The 20898-nt window shown below is 35.0% G+C and overlaps 4 protein-coding genes across 5 annotated transcripts; 3 read left to right on the forward strand and 1 right to left on the reverse strand.

Moving 5' to 3' along the window:
• The first annotated feature begins 1992 nt into the window (after positions 1 to 1992).
• On the forward strand, positions 1993 to 3025 carry LOC106402367 (abscisic acid receptor PYL4). Its single transcript, XM_013843079.3, has one exon. The coding sequence runs from the start codon at positions 2271 to 2273 to the stop codon at positions 2883 to 2885; it is 615 nt and encodes a 204-aa protein (XP_013698533.1). The 5' UTR covers positions 1993 to 2270; the 3' UTR covers positions 2886 to 3025.
• Positions 3026 to 6680: 3655 nt separating this feature from the next.
• Positions 6681 to 9472, forward strand: LOC106403060 (protein trichome birefringence-like 34). The gene is made up of 5 exons (XM_013843905.3): positions 6681 to 7100; positions 7634 to 7811; positions 7930 to 8126; positions 8226 to 8384; positions 9019 to 9472. Exons 1-5 carry the CDS (start codon positions 6754 to 6756, stop codon positions 9377 to 9379), a joined length of 1242 nt encoding a protein of 413 aa, XP_013699359.1. The 5' UTR covers positions 6681 to 6753; the 3' UTR covers positions 9380 to 9472.
• A 3531-nt stretch (positions 9473 to 13003) lies between these two features.
• Positions 13004 to 15142, forward strand: LOC106383376 (protein FAR1-RELATED SEQUENCE 5-like). Its single transcript, XM_013823490.3, has one exon. It carries the CDS (start codon positions 13004 to 13006, stop codon positions 15140 to 15142), a length of 2139 nt encoding a protein of 712 aa, XP_013678944.3.
• Positions 15143 to 15399: 257 nt separating this feature from the next.
• LOC106441839 (retinitis pigmentosa 1-like 1 protein) lies at positions 15400 to 20726 on the reverse strand. 2 transcript variants are annotated; one of them, XM_048755122.1, is made up of 4 exons: positions 18630 to 20726; positions 17872 to 18555; positions 17635 to 17796; positions 15400 to 17554 (listed from the first exon to the last, which is right to left on the reverse strand). In XM_048755122.1, the coding sequence occupies exon 4, from the start codon at positions 17273 to 17275 to the stop codon at positions 16112 to 16114; it is 1164 nt and encodes a 387-aa protein (XP_048611079.1). In that variant the 5' UTR covers positions 17276 to 17554; positions 17635 to 17796; positions 17872 to 18555; positions 18630 to 20726; the 3' UTR covers positions 15400 to 16111. The 2 variants fall into 2 exon arrangements, with proteins under 2 accessions (XP_048611079.1, XP_048611080.1); XM_048755123.1 differs by having other exon boundaries at positions 17872 to 20726.
• Positions 20727 to 20898: the final 172 nt, after the last annotated feature.

A 20898-nucleotide genomic window follows, 5' to 3' on the forward strand; every position in this document is an offset into this window, starting at 1 on the left:
CATATTGCATAAATGAGGAAAACATTACTTTCTTATCAGATAGAATAAGCTAGAATCACTTTCAGCGTAACATCAACGAACTCTCATATCAAACAAACCCGTGATTATTGATTCTATTATTAAGAAAAGCAATCTGATACAAGATTGATAGATTAATCATCATTATATTTAACAATAATATGAGTTTCTCAGCAACTGATGCATTTGTTTCAAGTGGTCTCTCTGCAATAGGTAGCAAGTATATCAACATACGTATAACAAATACGGCGTGTTCGGTGTTCGTTACTTTGTTTTACTTATCTCTTTTAGTGTTTCTATATCTGATTTTGTTTGTTTTTTTACTGAGATGTTTTGACAATTTAAGAATGAAAATGAGATGTGTTTCTGATATATCTGACAGGGAAACCTGGTTACGATTATCAAAGCTTTATCAGGTTATGTTCATAGCAAAGGGCTTAAGCTTGGAATCTACTTTGATGCTGTGTATATACACAACTGGCACTCATTATTATGGTAATGCAAGTGAAAAGCAGAGTTATTAAGATTTTTGATCTAACCACTAACAATTTTAACAATACCTCTCATTTAGGTTCATAAGAGATCAGAGATCTCTGGTGATATAGATTGGTGCCAGTTTCATCTTTTGTGACGTATATCCTTGATGTTTGAATGATCATATTGAAACATACAAGCCGAAGGAGGGATATCTCATTACAGAACAAGTTCCATACAAATACGGAAACAACTGTTCCTTGAGCAAAATAAAAGGAACGCGAAGAAGTCAATGTGAAAATCGAGAAAATAACATCTGAAGTGAAATGGTTAAAGGTAGAATCGTCTTTCTTGGGATTGGAACTTGAGAAAGGAAAATCAGTATTTGACTCAATCAAAAAAAGAAAAGGAATGGAATCTATAGAGATAACTACTCTAGAAGATGAGAACGAGATAAAAGTCGTTCTTGCTGAGTCCAATGAAAGGAAGCCAGCAAGGAAATGGTGGAGCTACTGAAGCAGTTGCAGCAAGCAACTCAAGAAGCTGATGAAGCGAGATCATCCTGGCCTTGCTTGTGAAAAGATGCGAATGTTTTGAGAAGAGGCAAAGGAAGAAAAGGCTCGACAAGGTACAATGTAGAGCAGTTTATTTGCAGCTAAGAAGAAATTGAGGCTGCTAAAGCTTTTTAGAGGTTTGCATTAGCTGCCATCAAGGTTTTCGAGAGCGAACATGCTTTCAAGTAAAACAATGTTGATTGTCCGTCAAGCCTAACATTGTCACTAACAGAGTAATATGAGCTTAGCAAGTGTACTCATGAGGCTGAAGAAAAAGCCAACACAAGGGTTGCAGAAATTCTGAGATCGAGGTAGCCAAAGAAACAGAGAAAATAAGCAAAGAGAGGTTGGAATAAATAAACAAAGATAGGGTTAGGAAAATGGAGACACTCGCAGAAGCAACTGAGAAGGCTAAGAAGGCTAAAGAAAGAAGTTAGGTGTAGAGCAAGAGGCAAAAAAAATGGAGAAAGAACATGTAGTAAAGAGAAAGATTGGTGATAATGGAGAGAACATTGAGAATATTCAAAGGAAGGTCTTAAGGCGAAAGAGACCAAAGTCTAATGAACCTCAAACAATCATTCAAGAAACATTGTGTATATTACCAAAAAAATTAGTAGCTTAAAAATTCAAAGGATACCAAAATAGAAATAAAGGAATAACAATCATAAACAAGTTTCATTAACTTTTTATCTTTTTTGCATAATGTACATTCTAATATTAAGAAAAAACTAATTTTGAGTTCTATTTTAAACTTTGACAATTCTTTATATAAAATTATAATATGCACAGTATATATGAAATAAGAGTTTAAATTAAATTACACTTTTGAAAATAACTCGGGCGTAGCCTGGGACCGTCTCTAGTACTCCTAATAAACAATACAGGAGAATTATGGACACTACTAGCCAATTTATAAATCATACCGAAACAGTCAGGTCAACAAAAGGGTATAAACGTAAATTAGCAAAGTTTAAGTTGCTGGTTTTGTTTTCGTTATTACCACTCACATGAACTCTGCATTAAAAACTCTTTCTCCATCAAATCGAAAGGCACAGCCCAACTTTTTCGTAAGTCGCTGTAAAGTTGATTTTGCTCCTTTTTTATATACACACATCTTCTTCTCCTCTTTAACATCTTCTTTTTGAATCCTCCACCATCTTCTCCATCTAAACCCTAAACAACTCCATCAAAGATCCATCAAGATTCTATATAAAACACAAGAACATGCTTGCCGTGCACCGCCCTTCCTCCGCCGTATCAGACGGAGACACCGTCCAGATTCCAACGATGGTTCAAAAACGTTTCCCTTCACTCTCATGCGACGCAACCGCGGCTCGTTTCCACACGCACGAGGTCGGTCCTAACCAGTGTTGCTCCGCCGTGATACAAGAGATCTCAGCCCCTATATCCACCGTATGGTCCGTCGTCAGACGCTTTGACAACCCGCAAGCTTACAAACACTTTCTCAAAAGCTGCAGCGTCATCGACGGAGATGGTGGGAACGTTGGTAGCCTGCGCCAAGTCCACGTCGTCTCCGGCCTCCCCGCTGCTAGCTCCACCGAGCGTCTTGACATACTAGACGACGAGAGGCACGTCATTAGCTTCAGCGTCGTTGGTGGTGACCATAGGCTCTCTAACTATAGATCCGTCACGACTCTTCACTCTTCTCCGGTCTCCGGGACGGTCGTTGTTGAGTCTTACGTCGTTGATGTGCCTCCGGGGAACACTAAGGAAGAGACTTGTGACTTCGTTGACGTTATTGTACGATGCAATCTTCAGTCTCTTGCTAAGATAGCTGAGATATCTGCGGCGGAGGGGAACAAGAAGACGTCCATGTGATATGTGTTTACGTTGTCTGAATAGTTGCGTTAAGATCCGACGTCGTTTCTAGGTTTTTTTAGCCGTCGTGTGATCTATGTTTTTTTGCCGGCTTATTGTGTGAAAAAAGAAAATACATTAGTAAATTAATTAATCTCTCATGCATAATGTTCTATTATTATTTACTTCTTTTTGTATTTTATATCCATAAAGAACCGATTCGGATAAGCCCTATTCCGGCTTTCACCACCAAAAGATAATAAAAACTAATACCGGAGATATTAGAACACTTCCAACGGGGTTCTTCTTATGCCTATGATTCATATTTCAAGAACTCCAATGTGAAGAATCCCCATTGGAAGTGCTCTTAGATGCCTCGTCCGTTCAAGGTATATGATTTTTCAAGTTGAAATATTGTTTTTACTTTAATAGTTAGTATTTACTGACTATGACCATCTTCATTTCGACCGTAAAACTTACGTATACGCTTTTGGGAATTCGATGACTAAAGGGCAACGTTAAACTTGGGCATGAAATACAATGCATTCCTTTTCCTGATGGTTTAAATTTTAAATCGTTCCTCAAACTTTTTTACTTTCGTATTATTTCATTATGATTAAAAAAAATTGATATTTAAGCTTTATATATATATATAATCAGAAAATGTGTACAACAAATAGTTAAATTAACTTTTCATTAGCCAAAACATTTATTTGTGATATGTTTGATAGAAAATAAAATTAAAGAGTGGAATTTGTTGAAATATTTAGGCTTCAAGGTGAAGGGTAAATATTTTAACAAGATACATGCATACATACATTTGAATATAAAATAGATGTGAACATGTTGATGGAATAAAAAGAAATAAGAAATTGCAAGTGGGAAAATGTTTTGAATGATAACACAACAAGCCAAGCTGTTTAATAAAAAGGAATGCAAGTTGTAACTTGTTTATCATGCTTCTTCCCAATTGGAAAGGTATAATATTAAATTTTGAATCATAATAAAACAATATAGAATGGAGAAGATGGGCAAGTTGCATGTCCTTTTACATCACGAGAGTCACGATATGTTTCGTTGGAGCTTCTAAAGAATATAAAATATTTTAAACTTATTTCATTTGTTTTATATATTCAAGTGGGTTTGAAATTTTAAACCATACATTTCTTTCTATCCGCAAGATTCAGAAAAAGTCCAGTTGTTATATTTTGATGCTTTGCAATAACTATAAATCCTTGTTTTCAGAATTATATAATTGATTCATGGCCGTACGTTGATTGGGAAATTTATCAATGGACACAAAAAAGTAGAATTCAAACTATGTTCTTTTTAAAATGATAATAGCTTTGGGATTAGTTTGGATTTCGATCTTGAATCCAATATGATTATATTCTTTTATCAATATCGTAAATAGCATAAACAAACACCAAAATGAATACGACATAACCAAACAATGAAATCGAAACATTAAAGAAAATAAGGTTTCGTACTTTCATTTACTATTTCTTGTGCTCGTCAAATATCGACAATTATAGTATAGCTTACTAATCATAAGATGCATACATATGTGGCCAAGAAATGTGTAAAAATAAAACCAGTGCTAAACAAGTTGGCGGTGCAAGTGGGACTGAATAGCTGAAATATTTTGCAAGTTGGGCAAAACATATAAATTTATGGTTTGCAAATTAAATTTTTATTCTCTTCTGACTGAAGAAAATAAAAATTATCCTTTTGAGATCCTTCACGCCACAGTTTCCTTCCTCTAGTTTGATTGGACCTCTGACCAAGTTTCTGCTCGTTCGAGTGAAGGAAATTAAGTAACAAAATGAAAAAATCGAATACAAAATAAATCAATATAATTTACGTAACTCACTTTACGAAGAAGAGGGATCGCGCCATGTTTATAAAACGAGACATCAATATGAACCTACGGCCTTAATACAATAGCACAACTTCTGGGTCGGGTTAAGGTGGGTTCATTATCATGTGTACTTTTTCCTTTTTATTTATTTTGATAATAAACATTATTTAGAAGGTCCTAAGGAATATGGAAGATCTTTAACCCAATCATCAAAATGATTCGTGGCAGAAATACTTTAGATCAATCAACTTTGCTAATATAATTGAGTCCTACCATCTATATTTGAAGTGAGTTAATATCAATCTACTTAGTGAGTTTATATAACTAAACATAAGTAAAACCATCTCTCTAATGTTTTATTCTTTTTTCTCTAAAGTAGAGTAATTATATGATAAATATTGTAAGATATACTCAAATATGTTTTAAAATAGCATTTTTATTTATTTATATACATATTAAAATTATTTGGAAAGAATGTGCTAGAGTAGATTTTTTCCATAATAGCATTTGAAATTAAAAATAGTGTGAGTCGAAGATACTTTAAGATCCTTTATTTGCAAATCATTCATTACTATACATCAAATAGAACATTTTCCACACTGTGTTTCTAGTTTTTTTTTTCCTTTTAGAGAAGCTAACTTAAAGCATCTATGGGGAGAAAAAGGTTAGATCACCACAATTTTTGTTACAGAAACTATTCGTTTATTTTTAATATGAATAACAAGAAGTATTAGATTAGGACTCGGCCAAGTGGTTTGAGAACTTAGACCATGATTAATCTCAGTCTCTTAAATTGAGTTCTTAGTTTCGGTTAAGAGACAGTTCTTAATTTTTTTTAGATTTTAACTAAGAAAAGCTAAAAACCGTCTCTTAAATAAGATATATATAAGAGCAACTTCGTTGGGGGTTTCTTGCTCTTAAGAAACTTTCGGTTGAGTTTACTGTAAAGCTTAGAACCCCACAATTACATACGCATATATAATATATACATACACATACATGTATTTTAAGAACATAGGAGCAAGAAACCCCCAATAAGGTTGTTCTAAGAACTGTCTCCTAGCCGAAAAGTGTAAAAAAAAAATCAAATAATGAGTTAAGAACCCCGGCTAAGAAACCTATGATGCCCTTAGTTGAGAACACGAAGAAAATTGACAATGGGGGTTGTAATGGAAAGAAGAGCGAGGATGTGAGGTGCTACTCATAGCTAGGCAAAATAAAATGCATGACAAGATCAATGTCTATGACGACCTAAGCACCATGAGCATGACTAGTCTGCAGATGAATTTGGTGGGAAAAATCAAAACCCAAGGCCCGACCGTATCCGTCTCTATATCCAATTGGGCCCAGTCAATATATGATTAGTGCAAATCCATATATAACTTGAGGTAACTTGAAGCCAACGAATAGTATGAATGTGGAAACGTCAACAACTTAACGTACCTAGTTACCTTTATATATTATTATATATGATTTGACCATCTCGAACGATATTTTTCTACAATGAATTCAAAAGCAAGCAAGTACAATCCTATCATTTAAAATGTAAATATGTGTGTTTGAACTATAAATGTAGATTCAGCTTCACCTTGAAACATTTCCTCAAGTAGTTTATGAGTTGCAATAAGTAATTTCTTATTTCCGTTATAGTAACTTAATAAAATTAGAATCACTTTGTGTATGATTCGCAGACCAAAGCACAACAATGCAAAGTTAGATCTCAAAGCTCAAATCAACTTAGCCTTGAAAAGTATCATGGAAGTTGGGAAAGAAGTTTCCACTATGCACTCATAAACTAGAAAATTATTTATTTTTGCTGCAAGTGGGCATTGCTTGAGAAACTATCAAAAAAATTTAATTGTACTAATTATTAGAAAAACATTCAGATATATACAGCTACTAAAATTTGATTGGCCACCAAATTACAAATAAAAAACTTCTGGAAGGCTGAAGTTAAAAGGCAAGTTAGAGATAGACACATCAATATAACCTAAAACAAAACATCATAACAATAACAGCACAAAACTAATGGCAAAGCGACAACTATTGATGCTAGGAATTAGAGCGAGCTTCCACACTCTCGCCGCCGTGCTTGTGGCCGGAGTAATATTCACTGCCGTGTTTTTGTCCCGAAACGGTATGCGAAAAGAAACTCCTCAAAGCATTGGTGTTTCGAACGTGGAAGAAGGCGAGGGCAGTGACAGAGAGTGTAATATTTTCGAAGGAAAATGGGTGTTTGATAACGAGTCAAAGCCTATTTATAAAGAAGAAGAGTGTAAGTTCATGTCCGATCAGCTGGCTTGTGGGAAGTTTGGAAGAAAAGATTCGAGTTACCAATACTGGAGGTGGCAACCTCACAAGTGTGATCTCCCCAGGTTAATTTTCTTCTTTATTTTTCCACTTGACTCTTTACATCTTTCTTTCTTTGTTTCTTTATTTGTTGCAGTTAGTATATACATCTTTCATTATCTCGCTTGTGTGATCTCCCCAGACTGAAATGATTTCACTTAACTATTTGATTGAGATATTTGGTTGTATCATCATGTATGCAACATAGCAAAACCCTTTGTGCCATAATTCTATTTCAGTCAGTTGATGAGAATTACCTAGAAGATAGAAATATACTTTCCCTACTTTTTGGTAATACCATTTGTAGTCCCCATGCAAAGCAAAAAAAAAGAAAGTGAATTACAAGTTGTTGGGTCTAATTTGGGCCTTTACTGTTTTTCCTTTTGGTCTCAAATCATCACCAATTCGGTATTGAACAAAACTAAATGAATTGAAATATAAAGATTGCAATTTAAGACAGTTAATGGTTGTTACCAAAAATTTATACCAAATTACTAATATTATCATCATTCAAAATTTTTAATGTACGTATGAAAAATGTCTTAATGTACGTAAAAAGATTTAATGGGACGAAGTTGCTGGAGCGGCTGAGAAATAAGAGGATGGTGTACGTAGGAGACTCCTTGAACAGAGGCCAATGGGTATCAATGGTATGTATGGCTAGTTCTGTGATTACAAATCCAAGGATGATGTATTTTCACAGCAACAGCTCTAATCTCATCACTTTCAAATCGCTCGTAAGTCATCCAAAACATTTAAACTCATCTAGTGCATTTGTATCATCTTTTCATTAGATATATACATTTACACTCGATCGTCAAATAATCTGTAAGTTCATTGTGGATGAATAATCAGGAATACAATGCGACAATAGATTTTTATTGGGCTCCCTTGATGGTGGAATCCAACTCGGACGATCCAACAAACCACAGGTTACCTGAACGGATAGTTCGGATCCAATCGATAGAGAAACATGCGAGGCATTGGACTGAATCTGATATCATTGTCTTAAACTCTTATTTGTGGTGGTTAAGGCCTCATATGAAGACACTGTAAGTTTCTTAATTTACTTATAGTTAAGATCAAAAAAAAAAAATCAATAAGATCCCTCTATATATATTATCTCAATAGATGGGTAATATGTGAAAAAGGTGGGGGTCGTTTGAGAAGTTAAATGGAATATACAAAGAAGTGGAGATGGTTAGAGTCTATGAGATGGCTTTGCAAACAATGTCTCAGTGGTTGGAAGTTCACGTTAACTCCAATCTTACCAAACTTTTTTTCATGTCCATGTCTCCCACCCATGAAAGGTACTCTCTCTTACTCTTTTCAATATACATAATAATGCATTTTATCTCTTTATTTCTTTCTCGTGGATTCGTATCTTCGTTCTTTACTCTCTTTTTTGTCAATATGTTATTCCTACAATGTACCAAATGATATTTAGAGTGAGCGTGCAATTTTCTCTAGTTGAACTTTATTTTGATGTGAATGTTCAAAAAAAAAACACTTTATTTGATGTTAGATACAAATATAATTATAAAAGGCCCTTGTTTTTCACGTGTGCTTTTCATTCACGTATCAAACTTTTTTGTATGTTTTAAAATAGAACATAACTTCTTTTATCAAACATTTTAAAAAAGTTATAAGCATCAATAAAAGGAAAAAACCGTATTGGAAACAAACTAAGAAAATCTAAAGAAGGAAGGAAGGAGCTTTTAAAATATTTGAAACAAATACAATCGGTCTTTAATATTGATTTACGTAGCTGAGTATTCTATCTTTTATTTATGATGGTCAATAATATTGTTGCATGATGTGGTTAATGAGTATAATGCATGATGCATATACTCGGTAATGACACACTGAGATTGTCATAATCTTATTATTATTTTGTCAACATTGTTATACTAGATTGCAAGTAACAGAAATGCATCTATGCAGGGCCGAAGAATGGAGAGGAAAAACTAAACAGAACTGTTACGGAGAAACTAGTCTGATAGAAAAAAAAGGATATCATGGAAAAGGGTCGGACCCAAAAATGATGAGAGTCGTCGAAAATGTACTTGACGAGCTAAAAAGGCGAGGATTGAATATACAGATGATAAACATAACACAATTATCAGAGTATAGAAAGGATGGACACCCTTCAATATACAGAAAACAATGGGAGCCACTGAAGGAAAGCCAAGTCTTGGATCCAAGTAGTTACTCAGATTGTATACATTGGTGTTTGCCTGGAGTTCCTGATGTATGGAATCAGCTCCTTTATGCTTATATTGTTGAGGATCACCACTCTACTTGAAAATTGTTCTTACACCTTTTTTTTGTTTCTTTCCTATATTCCACTTCAATTGTACAGCTGATTCACTTTACCTTCAATAAATCTTTTGTCATCTTTTCCACCTGTCTTTCTTTGTTTGATTTTCTTTAAAGCAAAAATATCTTAAACACTATTTCTAGTTACGAGCATAAACTATAATTTTGTTTTCTTTTCTGTCAAAGGAGTGTCAAGAGTAATCAAATATTATATACTCTCTGCGTTTCAAAAAGATAAATGTTTTAAAAAAATATTTGTTTCATAAAGATAAATATTTTGTGCTTTCTATGAAAAAATTATAAACTTAAAAAAAAAATGATTTTATTGAATTACTATTGGTTAAAAGATATTGAAAACTGAAAATTGCAGAAAACGATACATTTATTATAGTGATTTAAAATATTTTCTTAATATATGTGAAAATGCTAAAAAGTCTATCTTTATGAAACGGAGAGAATATGATGTAACTTGAATGCATTTTTTCCTGAATCATTAATTCCTTTGTATTTCAAAAATTATTCACATGTACAATGAAAAATGGAAAGAGCATTCAATTTCATTCCATAACATTTCATATTGTTCAGAAAAAAATGAACTTTGGTTTGAAAAATTATTCCAAATCAAAAATGTTTTGGAATAAGTGGAAAGTTGATTACATTCCATTAAATTTCATAAACAATAATTCCTAACATACTTATTCTTTATTTGAAAGATTGATGTTTAGTATTAAATTAATATTTTACATTTAGTTTATATTTAAACTTTAAAATAAAATTCATGATTAAAATATGAAATATCAATTTAAAATACAAACAAAATGCTAAAACATCATTAAAAATACGGATGGGAATATGATCTTATAAAGTAATTAATTAGAAGCTATGGGCCAAATTTTGGCTTTGGGCCTTGAATAAATTTAAAAAAGTTGGATCGGTATTCAGGGATACATGTATAATTGATAATTCTATATACGCTAGATGAAAATTTGGCTATTTCTACTATGTTATCTCTGAGACCATTTTTAATCTCTGGTCTCTACAAAGATTATATATAAAGAAAATTGTTCCCTATATACATTAAAAAATGCAAATTCACTATCTAACCAAAAGACACCTCATCTCTATTCATTTATCTTTCTATCTTTTTCTAACCTGTCACTAAAATTCTAAATATCATTTTTTTTATCTTTTGTTATTTGGCAAATAAGCCCTATATATAATTGATTAAAATGCCTAAAATCATAGAACTACACGAATTAATTAATAACTATATTTTAAAACCCTTATATGTGTGGTTTGTAATTTTAGTCATGATAGGTTTAGTCCTTTATGCTACGAATCATGCCTGCGATGAATTAGGATTGATATATGCACTGGACAAACTTTCTCGCTCCTTCTCGGTTCTTATGTATGTGTAAAGGACATAGAAATAGGGTTAATTCAACCACCTATTTAAATTTAACCGGCTTATTGATTGAGTCTAGCCATTTTTGTTTTTTCTTTTGTCTGCAATCGCTTTGTTAAGTTATGGTTTTATTTCCTAACCCTATAGAAAAATGTGCATGAAAAGCTGTGTGCATTAAATTCAGTGTCACGAAGTTGAAGGTGGAGTAACTGCAAAGTTGGCAGGAGAGAATCATAAAGCCGCCCTGAAGTAACGCTCCAATAATTGTTTTGATTTCTTCCCAGAATTTCCTCCACTATACTATTTCTTATTTTCTCGAAAACCTAAAATAAGTTTTAAAAAGAAACCTAAAATACTTAAATTTCAATCATCCGTTTTTTGGATTTTTCGAAGAAACTCGTTCTTCGTATTTCATTCATTGTTCTTTTTCTTTCTGACATATATAAAGTGGTGATAGACCCCCCATTGATTGAGGACTGTGTGGATGATGACCATTTTAACGAAAAGCTGTTCAAATGGAGTTGAATTTGTCAGAATGAATGTCGTTGCAAACTTTCAGGCTATTATTTTTTTTTGCTAAAATTTGGTGGTTTTGAATGTTTATTGGTTTCTTTTACTTGGAGGCTTCCCACTGCTCGGACTCTATGAATGTCGATTCGTATAAAATTTAAATAGTTTCTTAGAAACAAAACTTGATGATAGTACAAGTTGATATCTCAAGTTTGAGTGTTTAACTTCTTTATTATATGTAATCCTAGAAATACAATATTTCACATAAAGACAATAGTGACAGTAATTAAATACGTACACGATTGTAAAACAATTTATATTAAAAAACGGAGGGAGTATGATTGTAAAGATATCAGAAGATACAAACTATAGAGTTGGAAAGTAATCTATATTGACCCAGTTGGAAATTTTGTATTCTCAATACCCCACTTCTTTTCAAACTACCCTACCATATTTCTCTTCTCTTTATTACCCTCAGCTATTATATTATTATCTATTTCTTGCTGACCTCACATCTTACTTTCTAATTTTGAAATACTTTCTAATTTTAAAAATAGAAAGCCGACCCCTCATCCTCCCACATAAAGTCCATAATTAATGGACACCTAACAAGCGACCCCACACTCCATCTACCTCTCTCCTTCCCACAGGTGTCCATCTGTTCTTTTTTTTCAGATCCTGCTCCCTTTTTTCCAACCACCTGCGAATTCTTCTTCCCCTTCAAGCTCCATTGGCGTTTTTTGGAGGTTATTTTGACGAAAATTGGTACGATTTTTTCATGAAATTTTCATACTAATATACTACTTATGTTCTATGTGTTATGGGTAACGAAAAAAATAAAAACTTAGCTCTAAAAATCGTAAAAATTTTCAAAGAAAAATGAAAATAAAATTTGAAGAAGGTTCTCTTCTTTTAACACGATTCTTTTAACACGAGTTTGATAGGAAAAAACATAAAAATGGTGTTAGACGATAATGTGAGTTTTGTAACATGTTATTTGTTGATTAAACATACTTAAACCGATGAAAGATTAAAGTTTTAGGTATATTGGTATGAAAATGATGTTTTTTTTAGGACTATTTTGTATATTTCTACTTGTTTTTCACTGTTTTAAACCAAAATAATACATTACAATATTGGTAGACGATATTGTGGGTTGTATAATACCCCCTGGGTTAGTTAAAATGGTTAAATCAACAAAAATAAAAATTTATAGAAAATACTGGAATTACTAGTACTACTAAGCTACAATCTGTATTACTTGTATTACTTGTATTACTAAATAGAGTATGTACCAAAGATCTTGGACAACTTAGATTCTTTAAACGGTTAACTCATCATAATTTTTGTTTCAGGAAATCTATGGCCTCACCTATTACAATCATATGTTTTGATTACGGAGGAAGTTAAATCAAAGATGGGGGTGAGAGAAGATGGATCTCGGGAGAAGATGAAATTCACACTCTAGTGATGAAGACAGCTGTGGAAGAGATTACGTATTCTGAATTGGTTGAAAGTATATGCAGAAAGATTAAGGCAAATAGAGATGGGATGTTGAAGATTAGTTACTTTCCAATGGTATTGTATTCGAACAAGCCATCATATATTTGGTGTGATGAAGACGTTTTGGGTTATTTCATGCAAGTAAATCATGATAAATGTAGAAGTGTTTTACATGTGGAGATCAGCAGCGACATGGATGATACATATGGTGGTATGTCACTTTTAGGAGATGATGATGAGACTGATGATAGCTATGTTGGTCTTTCTGATGAAGATGATGATGAAACTGATGATAGCTATGTTGGTCTTTCTGATGGGACCGAGGAAGATGACACTGAGCAAGATGGAACTGATCAGGATCATGAGATGGATGGTGTGGTCGCGCTTTACACACCCGAACAACATGAAGACATTGAGATGCATGAGAATTTAGAGCATGGGTATGAAGGAGCAGAAGTAAGAGTGGAAGAAGAAGCTGGAGGAGCGGAAGTTGAAGCTGCAAGAGGAGGAGTTGAAGCCACGGCTGCAGTAGAAGAAGAATGGGATGATGGTCTCGATTTGGTTAAGGGTCAAGAATTCAGAACTAAGGTAGCCATGCAAGTTCTAGTTCAGAGGGGTGCACATAAGAATGGTTTTGAGTATGAAACATTGAAGTCCGATACTGTGAGATTTGTGGCAAAATGTCGAGGAGCCAAAGAAGGTTGCAAGTGGTATTTGCGTGTAGTAAAGCTTAAGAATTCAGATCTTTGGACGGTTAGAACTTACAACAAGTCTCATACATGCTCAGTAGTAACTACAAGCACCCTTAGAAACAGAAGGAGATACACACCACATGTTGTCGCATCTGTTTTGAGTGAAGAATATCCCGGTAGATATGACACACCAACACCAGCTGATCTGATCAGTATGGTTACCCACAAGGTTGGTGTTGATGTGTCGTATGCCACAACATGGAGAGGAAAAAGGATGGCTGCTAATGAAGTCCGAGGTACTCCGGAAGAGAGTTTTTCTATGATACACTCCTACATGTACATGCTTAAGTTGAAGAATCCTGACTTAGTAAGTTATGTTGAAGTGGATGCGGCAAAAAGATTTAAGTATCTATTTTTCGCATTTGGAGCTTCCATAGAAGGATTCACAGCGATGAGGAAAGTTATCATTGTGGATGGAACACATCTTAAGCATGTTTATGGTGGAGTTCTGCTTGTTGCGACGGCTCAAGATCCGGATCGTCACCACTACCCTATCGCATTTGGTGTAGTTGATGGTGAGAAAGACGAAAGCTGGATGTGGTTTATGAATAAGTTGAGGTCAGTGATAGCAGATGAAGGCGAATTGGTGTTTCTTTCGGATAGAAATGCGAGCTTGATCAAGTCAATACGTGAGGTGTTCCCAATGGCTGCACATGGGTATTGTATCTGGCATTTGTCTCAAAATGTCAAAGGACATGTTTTCAACAATAGAGACGCTTGCGCAAGCAAGTTTACAGAGTGTGCACATGCTTATACAGTGGCTGAGTTCGATGATCTCTACGATGCCTTTTCCAGAAGGTATCCTTCTGCTGCGGCGTATCTGGAGAAAAGTGTTGAAGTGAGAAAATGGGCAAGATGTTACTTTGAAAGAGACAGATACAATGTTAACACAACTAATGCAGCAGAATCCATTAATGGTGTTCTTCGGGAAGCGAGGAAATTCTTCATGCTACCGATGATTGATGTTATCATCAAGAAAATGACTGAATGGTTTAACAAACATAGGAAGAAGGCAGCTGAAATACCAGTCACAAAGAAGCTTGTGCCAACAGTGGAAAAGGAGTTGTCAAAAAGATGTTTGGAAGCGAGGTGTTTAGATGTTGTTGAGATAAACAGCTTCCACCTTGAGTACAATGTCAATGGTAGTGACGGAAAGATTTATGTTGATTTGGCAAGAAAAATGTGCACCTGCAGGTGTTTTGATCTAGACAAAATCCCATGTGTTCATGCTGCTGCTGCTGCCAAGTTCTTGAGCGTAGGAAGAGATCTTCATCTACAAGAGTTTTGTTCAAAATACTATTTGGTGGAGTTGTGGGCATTGGCATACTGTAGGACGATTTATCCAGTTCCTCATATGTCTGAATGGGTCATACCTGATGAGATTCGAGCACTTAAAGCTCTTCCCCCGGTATACGAAAAAAAGAAAGGACCCACTCAAAAGCAAAGGTTTCCATCAGCCGGAGAATCTCGTGGACGGAGAAGAGGACGCGGAAGGGGAAGAGGCATGGGCAGGGGAAGGAGAGGCGGACGTTTGCATGAGTATTTTGAATGTGGAAGTACTTTTTCCCCCACTGAGTAACATGGAACTCTTGTACTAGGTAACACTGCACTACTCGGTATTACTGTGAACTACTATGTGTAATATGGACTACTCGGTACTACTGCGAACTACTATGTGTAATATGGACTACTAGGTACTACTTTGGACTACCTTGAACTACTTTGAACTACTTTGAATTACTATGTAGTATGCATGTTTCAAAGAACTTTTGTTTTCGTCTTATTATTTATTTTTAGTAAAAAATATCTCATATATTACGAGATTATATGGTCATATTGTGTGTTTATTTGCCAAATTAGACATAAAATACTCTTAAATTCTGAAATTAGTTGAAAACCTCTCATTTCTATAGAAAACATCCTTCTACTTCTATACTAATGTCTTGATGTGAAGGCCATAATGGGATGAAATTCAGAAAATACGCATTTTATTTAAAAAAATTATGTCAGTGTGTTATATATAATCTAAAATTGTCTAAATACATTTGTATTACTAATAAATTTAATTTCTTCAGGTTGTATTACTAAAAAATGTTCTGATTTACAAAAATATTACTATGAAGAATGAAATATTACTACTTCCTTGAGTACTACTAAGAGTATTCAAACATGTTTTGTTTAATATTATATTTTACACGTTTTAGACATGTGCTATTTTTTTTTCTTATATTTTACACGTTTTACACGTTTTATACATGTGCCATTTTTTTTCTTATATTTTTTTTTCTTATTGTTGACAAATTTTGTTTGTCTTAGTAATACATAATAAACCTAGTAGTACAAATGTGTTTTCTTAAGACTTAGATCGTTTTGTCCTCAATTGGGCCAAACCTGCTGCAAGACAATCACACAACACAGAGCATCCTACATAAGAGATATCATTCAAGTTTTACAGACCAGCAAGCAACAAAACATAACTTCTTACATAAGTTCACAACAAATCCGAGATAAATACTTAACACCCAAAATATTTTAAGCTTCTTGTCTTCTACGCCTTTGTTCTAGGCTTCTTCTTGCGCCCTTCAATCTCATCAGTGTTAGCTTCAGTGAAAGGAGTGGAAACCCACTGTGAACGTGAACGTATCCTTTTTGTCTGTTCTGGCGTTGTGAACTTCTTTGGTTCAGTATCCTTTCTCGGTCTACCCCTCGGCTTAGGAGCCTGCTTAGTAGCGTGCTTCCTCAATGCCATTTGTTTTGGCCTATGCTTGACCCCAGTTCCAGAAGGCTTGGCTGCTCCCTTGTCAGCTTCCTTCGTTTCACAAGTACTGCCTTCGTAGACAACCATTTTTCCAGCCTCTTCCTCAGGTTCTTCCACCTCTTCCTCCACCATTTTTCCAGCCTCTTCCTCAGGCTCTACCACTTCTTCCTCCACCATTTTTTCACCCTCTTCCTCAGGTTCTTCCACCTCTTCCTCCACCATTTTTTCACCCTCTTCCTCAGGTTCTTTCATCTCTTCCTCCACCATTTTTTCAGCCTTTCCGAACAACTTCTCTGGTGTTGTTAGGATTTGTCTCCTCGCGGCTGCTGCCTTAGTCCTACCACGTGGTGGTGTAGCAGTTTTCTCGGTTTCAACTTCAACCCGAGCCTCTGTTTCAACCTCTTCTTCAATCTCATTGGCTTCATTCATCTCAACCTCATCTTGAACCTCATCAGGTTCCTTCTGAGCCTCTTCTTCACTCTCTTCCTCATCCTCTTTTTCTTTGTCTTCTTCAGCTTCTGCTTCTGCTTCAGGTTCAGGTTCTGTCTCTTCCTCAGAACCTCTATCGTCCTTCTGAGCGTCTTCTTCACTCTCTTTCTCTTCTACCACCTCTGTATTTTCAACCATATCTTCATCTACAGGTTCTTTGGTTGTTGCGTCCGCTCCATTGCTGTCATTCCGCTGTCCACCCCAGTCATAATCCATGCCTTGATAGTCGAAACCGTCATTGTTCTCCTTATCCTCCTCCTTCTCTTTCATTTCCTTCATTTCTTTCTCCACCTTCTTGGCCTTCTTTTTTAAATAATATTGGCAATCTTCAATCTTCTCAAGCTTCTTCTCCATTGCCTTCATCCTTTTACACCTCTTTTTTAAAACAACTTGGCAACGTTCAATCTTCCCAAGTCTCTTGTTCATTTTTTCCACCTTCCCATTCACTTCACTAAAACTTGTCATCAACCTCTCTTCAAACCCTTTCAAAACGTCCTCCAAACTTGTATTAGAGGAGGATGCTTCTTCATGCACTTTCCTTTTATCTTTCTTCTAAGGAAACTCCCTTGCAGCCACATCTAACTCATAGAGTTCTTGCCAAAAGATAGGCTTCTCCTTAACAGTCAACCACGTGCTCCACAAATTACTCACGCCTTCTTCATTTTCATAGTCTGGCTCCCCATCCATTAAGCGTGCCATGAGAGGTTCCTCATCAACAGTAGGAACAAGAACACTTTCAATAACCTGAAAATTTATACCAAACAAAATATCAAAACATTGTATTCCACTCACTTAATAAAAACAAAACAACACGTAACACATACCTTAATTTCTCCTAGTGTGTCGTACAAATCCTCAAGAGGATAACCCTTCATGCTGTTACTTTGGAACCGCTTTTTACACATCCTCGGACACTTACTCATACAGCCTTCTACACCTTCTCTAAATCGTGCTTTCAGAGCTGGAATACACTCAAATGCCAGGATCTGATTGTCAAAAGAAAAAAAAATCATAAGAAAAAAAATACACTCGAAAAAATCATAAGGATAAATCAAATTTACCTCCAAAGGAATTATGAACCCGGGAAAGTTGACATTATTCTTAGGTTTCCCTTTCAGATGCTTCATCACGTGAGTGATGGACCGGAGAGCATCTTCAAACGTCAACCGACCCCAAGGAAAGGTTTTACAAACCTCCACATCGTTGACGATTCTTAATACGAAAGGGTCGAACGGGGCATTATACCTTCCCCTCGCTCTGATAATCGTGCCTAAGAAGTAAAGCACTGCCATTTTGAGTCGATCCCCACACGCACTCATACTCAACAACTTCTCTCTCACAGATAGCATAGTGATCTCCTTATGTGATTTGAAATGCCTGTCTACAAACGCAAAGCTTCCAATCTTCTTATACTTAGCCGGGTAGTCATGGCAGTCCAATCCCGAGATGAGAGCATGCTCTCTCATTGAATACCGAATGGGCACTCCATTAACAGCAAACCAAGATGTGTCCTCTGACTCATGTAAAGGAACAATGCGCAGTAGAAGCATCCACATACCCTGCAGCTTCAAGTTTGGTTCATCGGGCATGTGGAAAAAATGGCAAAACTAAGGGTGGTTTTCAAACCTATCCTTCTTCAGAAACTTCACCGTCTCGGTCACATAACACTTGCTCTGTATCTTACACGTCTGGGTGAACTCGGTGTTCTTGAAACATAGCTCATCAGGTGGCAGTGGTTGGCACTCCTGTAAACCAAATAAAAATTATATTAGCATTTGTTTCTTACTAGTCTGTTTATTAGCATTTGGGAATAATTTACCTGAGATGATGCAGACTGATTATCGGTTCCCTGATTATCAGACTTAATTCCGTGTGCTGATAGATCATCACTATCATTCTCTGTTGAAAGTTCTTCTACATGCTGCTCTTCTACAGGAGCACTGTTTCTTTTTGTGGACTTTTTCTGCTGAGATTTTTTTCTCCCTCGACCTTGGCCTGCCATTATCTATAGCCTCTCAATATCTTGATCCCCTGAATATATACATACACAATAAACGTTCAATAACCACCAACGCTAACAAACCCATTCAATGAAATATCTACAAAATAAATCATTGATTCTTATAGCTGTCTGATCTCAAAACCCTAAATCATTCATTCAATAATAAAAATCCAACCAATCAATTCGATCACTACATCACAATTAATCAATCACTCAACTCGGTTTCACATATCAAACAGTCTAGGACATTCTATCACCAAAACAGTTAGTCTTCAATAATCACTAGACTTATCTCAAGTCTGAAACCAAACTTTCAATCTCTATAACCTCAAAACCAAACGTGTCAAAGTTTCAGTCTCTGTAATCCTCATTCTGAAAAAAATCTGAACCTAACCGATTTTCAACCACAATACTTTCAAACGGACTTTCAAACCAACAACAAAATCAATCAAAAATTGGAGAGAGAACATACCTTTTACACGAAAGAGACGAGAACGAAAATAGGAGATGGGAGATGAAGTCTAGGGTTCCGTCGATTGCGTCGCCGACAGAAGGAGCGGGAGAATAGAATACGCCGCAGGAGCAGTTGATTCGATCAATTTTTTCAATTGATTTCGTCAAATCTAGGGTTACAGACTGATTTGGGGAAATGATGAAATCAGAGTAACAAGGAAAGGCACGAGGGACTAAGGGAAGATCAGAGAAGAAGCAGTGAAGGAAGCAGTCAATGCGGTGAGCTTCATCGTTTTCGTCGGTTCTAGGATTCTTTTTCAATTTTCAGGTTTAGAAGGTTTAGAAGAGAGTGAGAGACGACAAAGGAAGAGAAAAGAGAAAGGAACGCGCGGATCTGGTTAAGGATCCGGCTAATAGTGGGTCGAGTCAAATAGTTTAGGTTGGATCCTGTAAATATTTGGTTTTAAGGGCAATTTCGATTTTCACCACGTTTCTGATTAAAATATATTAAAAATTATATTGTTTTTAATTGGTGGGATAAAATAGAATGAACACATGAGTTACTGGGGCAATACAGAGTAAAGTCCCTCGCTCCTATAGAGTTCCATGTATATTAGTAGCAAAATAATCCAACTTTTTTTTTTTTTGAATGAATAATATAATCCAACTTATATTCGTTCTTTTATTTACAAAAAAAAAAAAACTTATATTCGTTCTTCTTCTTTTATTTATGTGATTTCAAAATCTTTTTAAACATTAATGTATCAGGCTATTGATTTAGCGCTGTTGCCTATGACAATGACCTCACGAAAGCTTACCCAAATTAAATTGAATCATGTCAGATTGAATGTTTCTAAATTCTCAGTCAATAAAAGATATATATATATATAATTCCTGTGTGAATTTTGTTTTTGTTTTCTCATATTTGGAAGTTCTCCAGCTACGTAGAACACATGCACCTTGCCCCGAAAAGGGACCCCTCATTTGATCCCTTGAATGTAAAGACTAAATGACTTACCGTAGGTTAGAGATGCTCTAACATTTTCTTCTACGTAACCACTGCATATGAGCATATCGTAAAAGTAACTATATTCTCGTATTCTTTGTGATGGCCATAATAGTTGACTATATTTTGAAATAATCCACCAAGCGTTAGCAAAAATTCAAATATAACACATTTAACTATAAAACTAAATAACTGTATACCTGATTAGTTAATTAGTTATGGTTAAACTAATGAAGAAAAAACTAATGAAGAAACTATGCTAATAATTTTAATTCATACATGATAGTTCAGAATAATTATGAATAATAAATTAAACTATGAACTATATATGCTACGATTCATAAATTGTAACATAAGAGTCTATTAAAGTTTGCAAAAAGGAAAATTCTAATGGGCTTGATCACCCTATTGACATCTCTAGACTTCTTTAATGCATAGACTAAAAATAAATCAAATAAATTGATCGAATGAAAGGGATGCTTTGTTTAAGTTATAAAAAACGGAACATGGCCCATGTTAGATATTTTTGATAGTTTATTAACTGAATTACTGATGCTCTATATTTCTGGGAAGTTTATCAACTGGGTATGTTAACTGTTAAACAATTTGGTGAATTAATCCCAGTGG

This window comes from Brassica napus, chromosome C4 (genome assembly GCF_020379485.1).
Source record: "Brassica napus cultivar Da-Ae chromosome C4, Da-Ae, whole genome shotgun sequence".
Classification (NCBI taxonomy): domain Eukaryota; kingdom Viridiplantae; phylum Streptophyta; class Magnoliopsida; order Brassicales; family Brassicaceae; genus Brassica; species Brassica napus.

What these genes read in the sequence shown, in the direction of transcription:
- LOC106402367 (XM_013843079.3), top strand. Translation starts at nt 2,271, where the DNA reads ATGCTTGCCGTGCACCGCCCTTCCTCCGCCGTATCAGACGGAGACACC.
- LOC106403060 (XM_013843905.3), top strand. Translation starts at nt 6,754, where the DNA reads ATGGCAAAGCGACAACTATTGATGCTAGGAATTAGAGCGAGCTTCCAC. An exon ending in CACAAGTGTGATCTCCCCAG is followed by an intron (nt 7,101 to 7,633) that starts GTTAATTTTCTT and finishes GTACGTAAAAAG; the next exon opens with ATTTAATGGGACGAAGTTGC. An exon ending in AGGCCTCATATGAAGACACT is followed by an intron (nt 8,127 to 8,225) that starts GTAAGTTTCTTA and finishes TATGTGAAAAAG; the next exon opens with GTGGGGGTCGTTTGAGAAGT.
- LOC106383376 (XM_013823490.3), top strand. Translation starts at nt 13,004, where the DNA reads ATGGATGATACATATGGTGGTATGTCACTTTTAGGAGATGATGATGAG.
- LOC106441839 (XM_048755122.1), bottom strand. Translation starts at nt 17,275, where the DNA reads ATGACAAGTTTTAGTGAAGTGAATGGGAAGGTGGAAAAAATGAACAAG.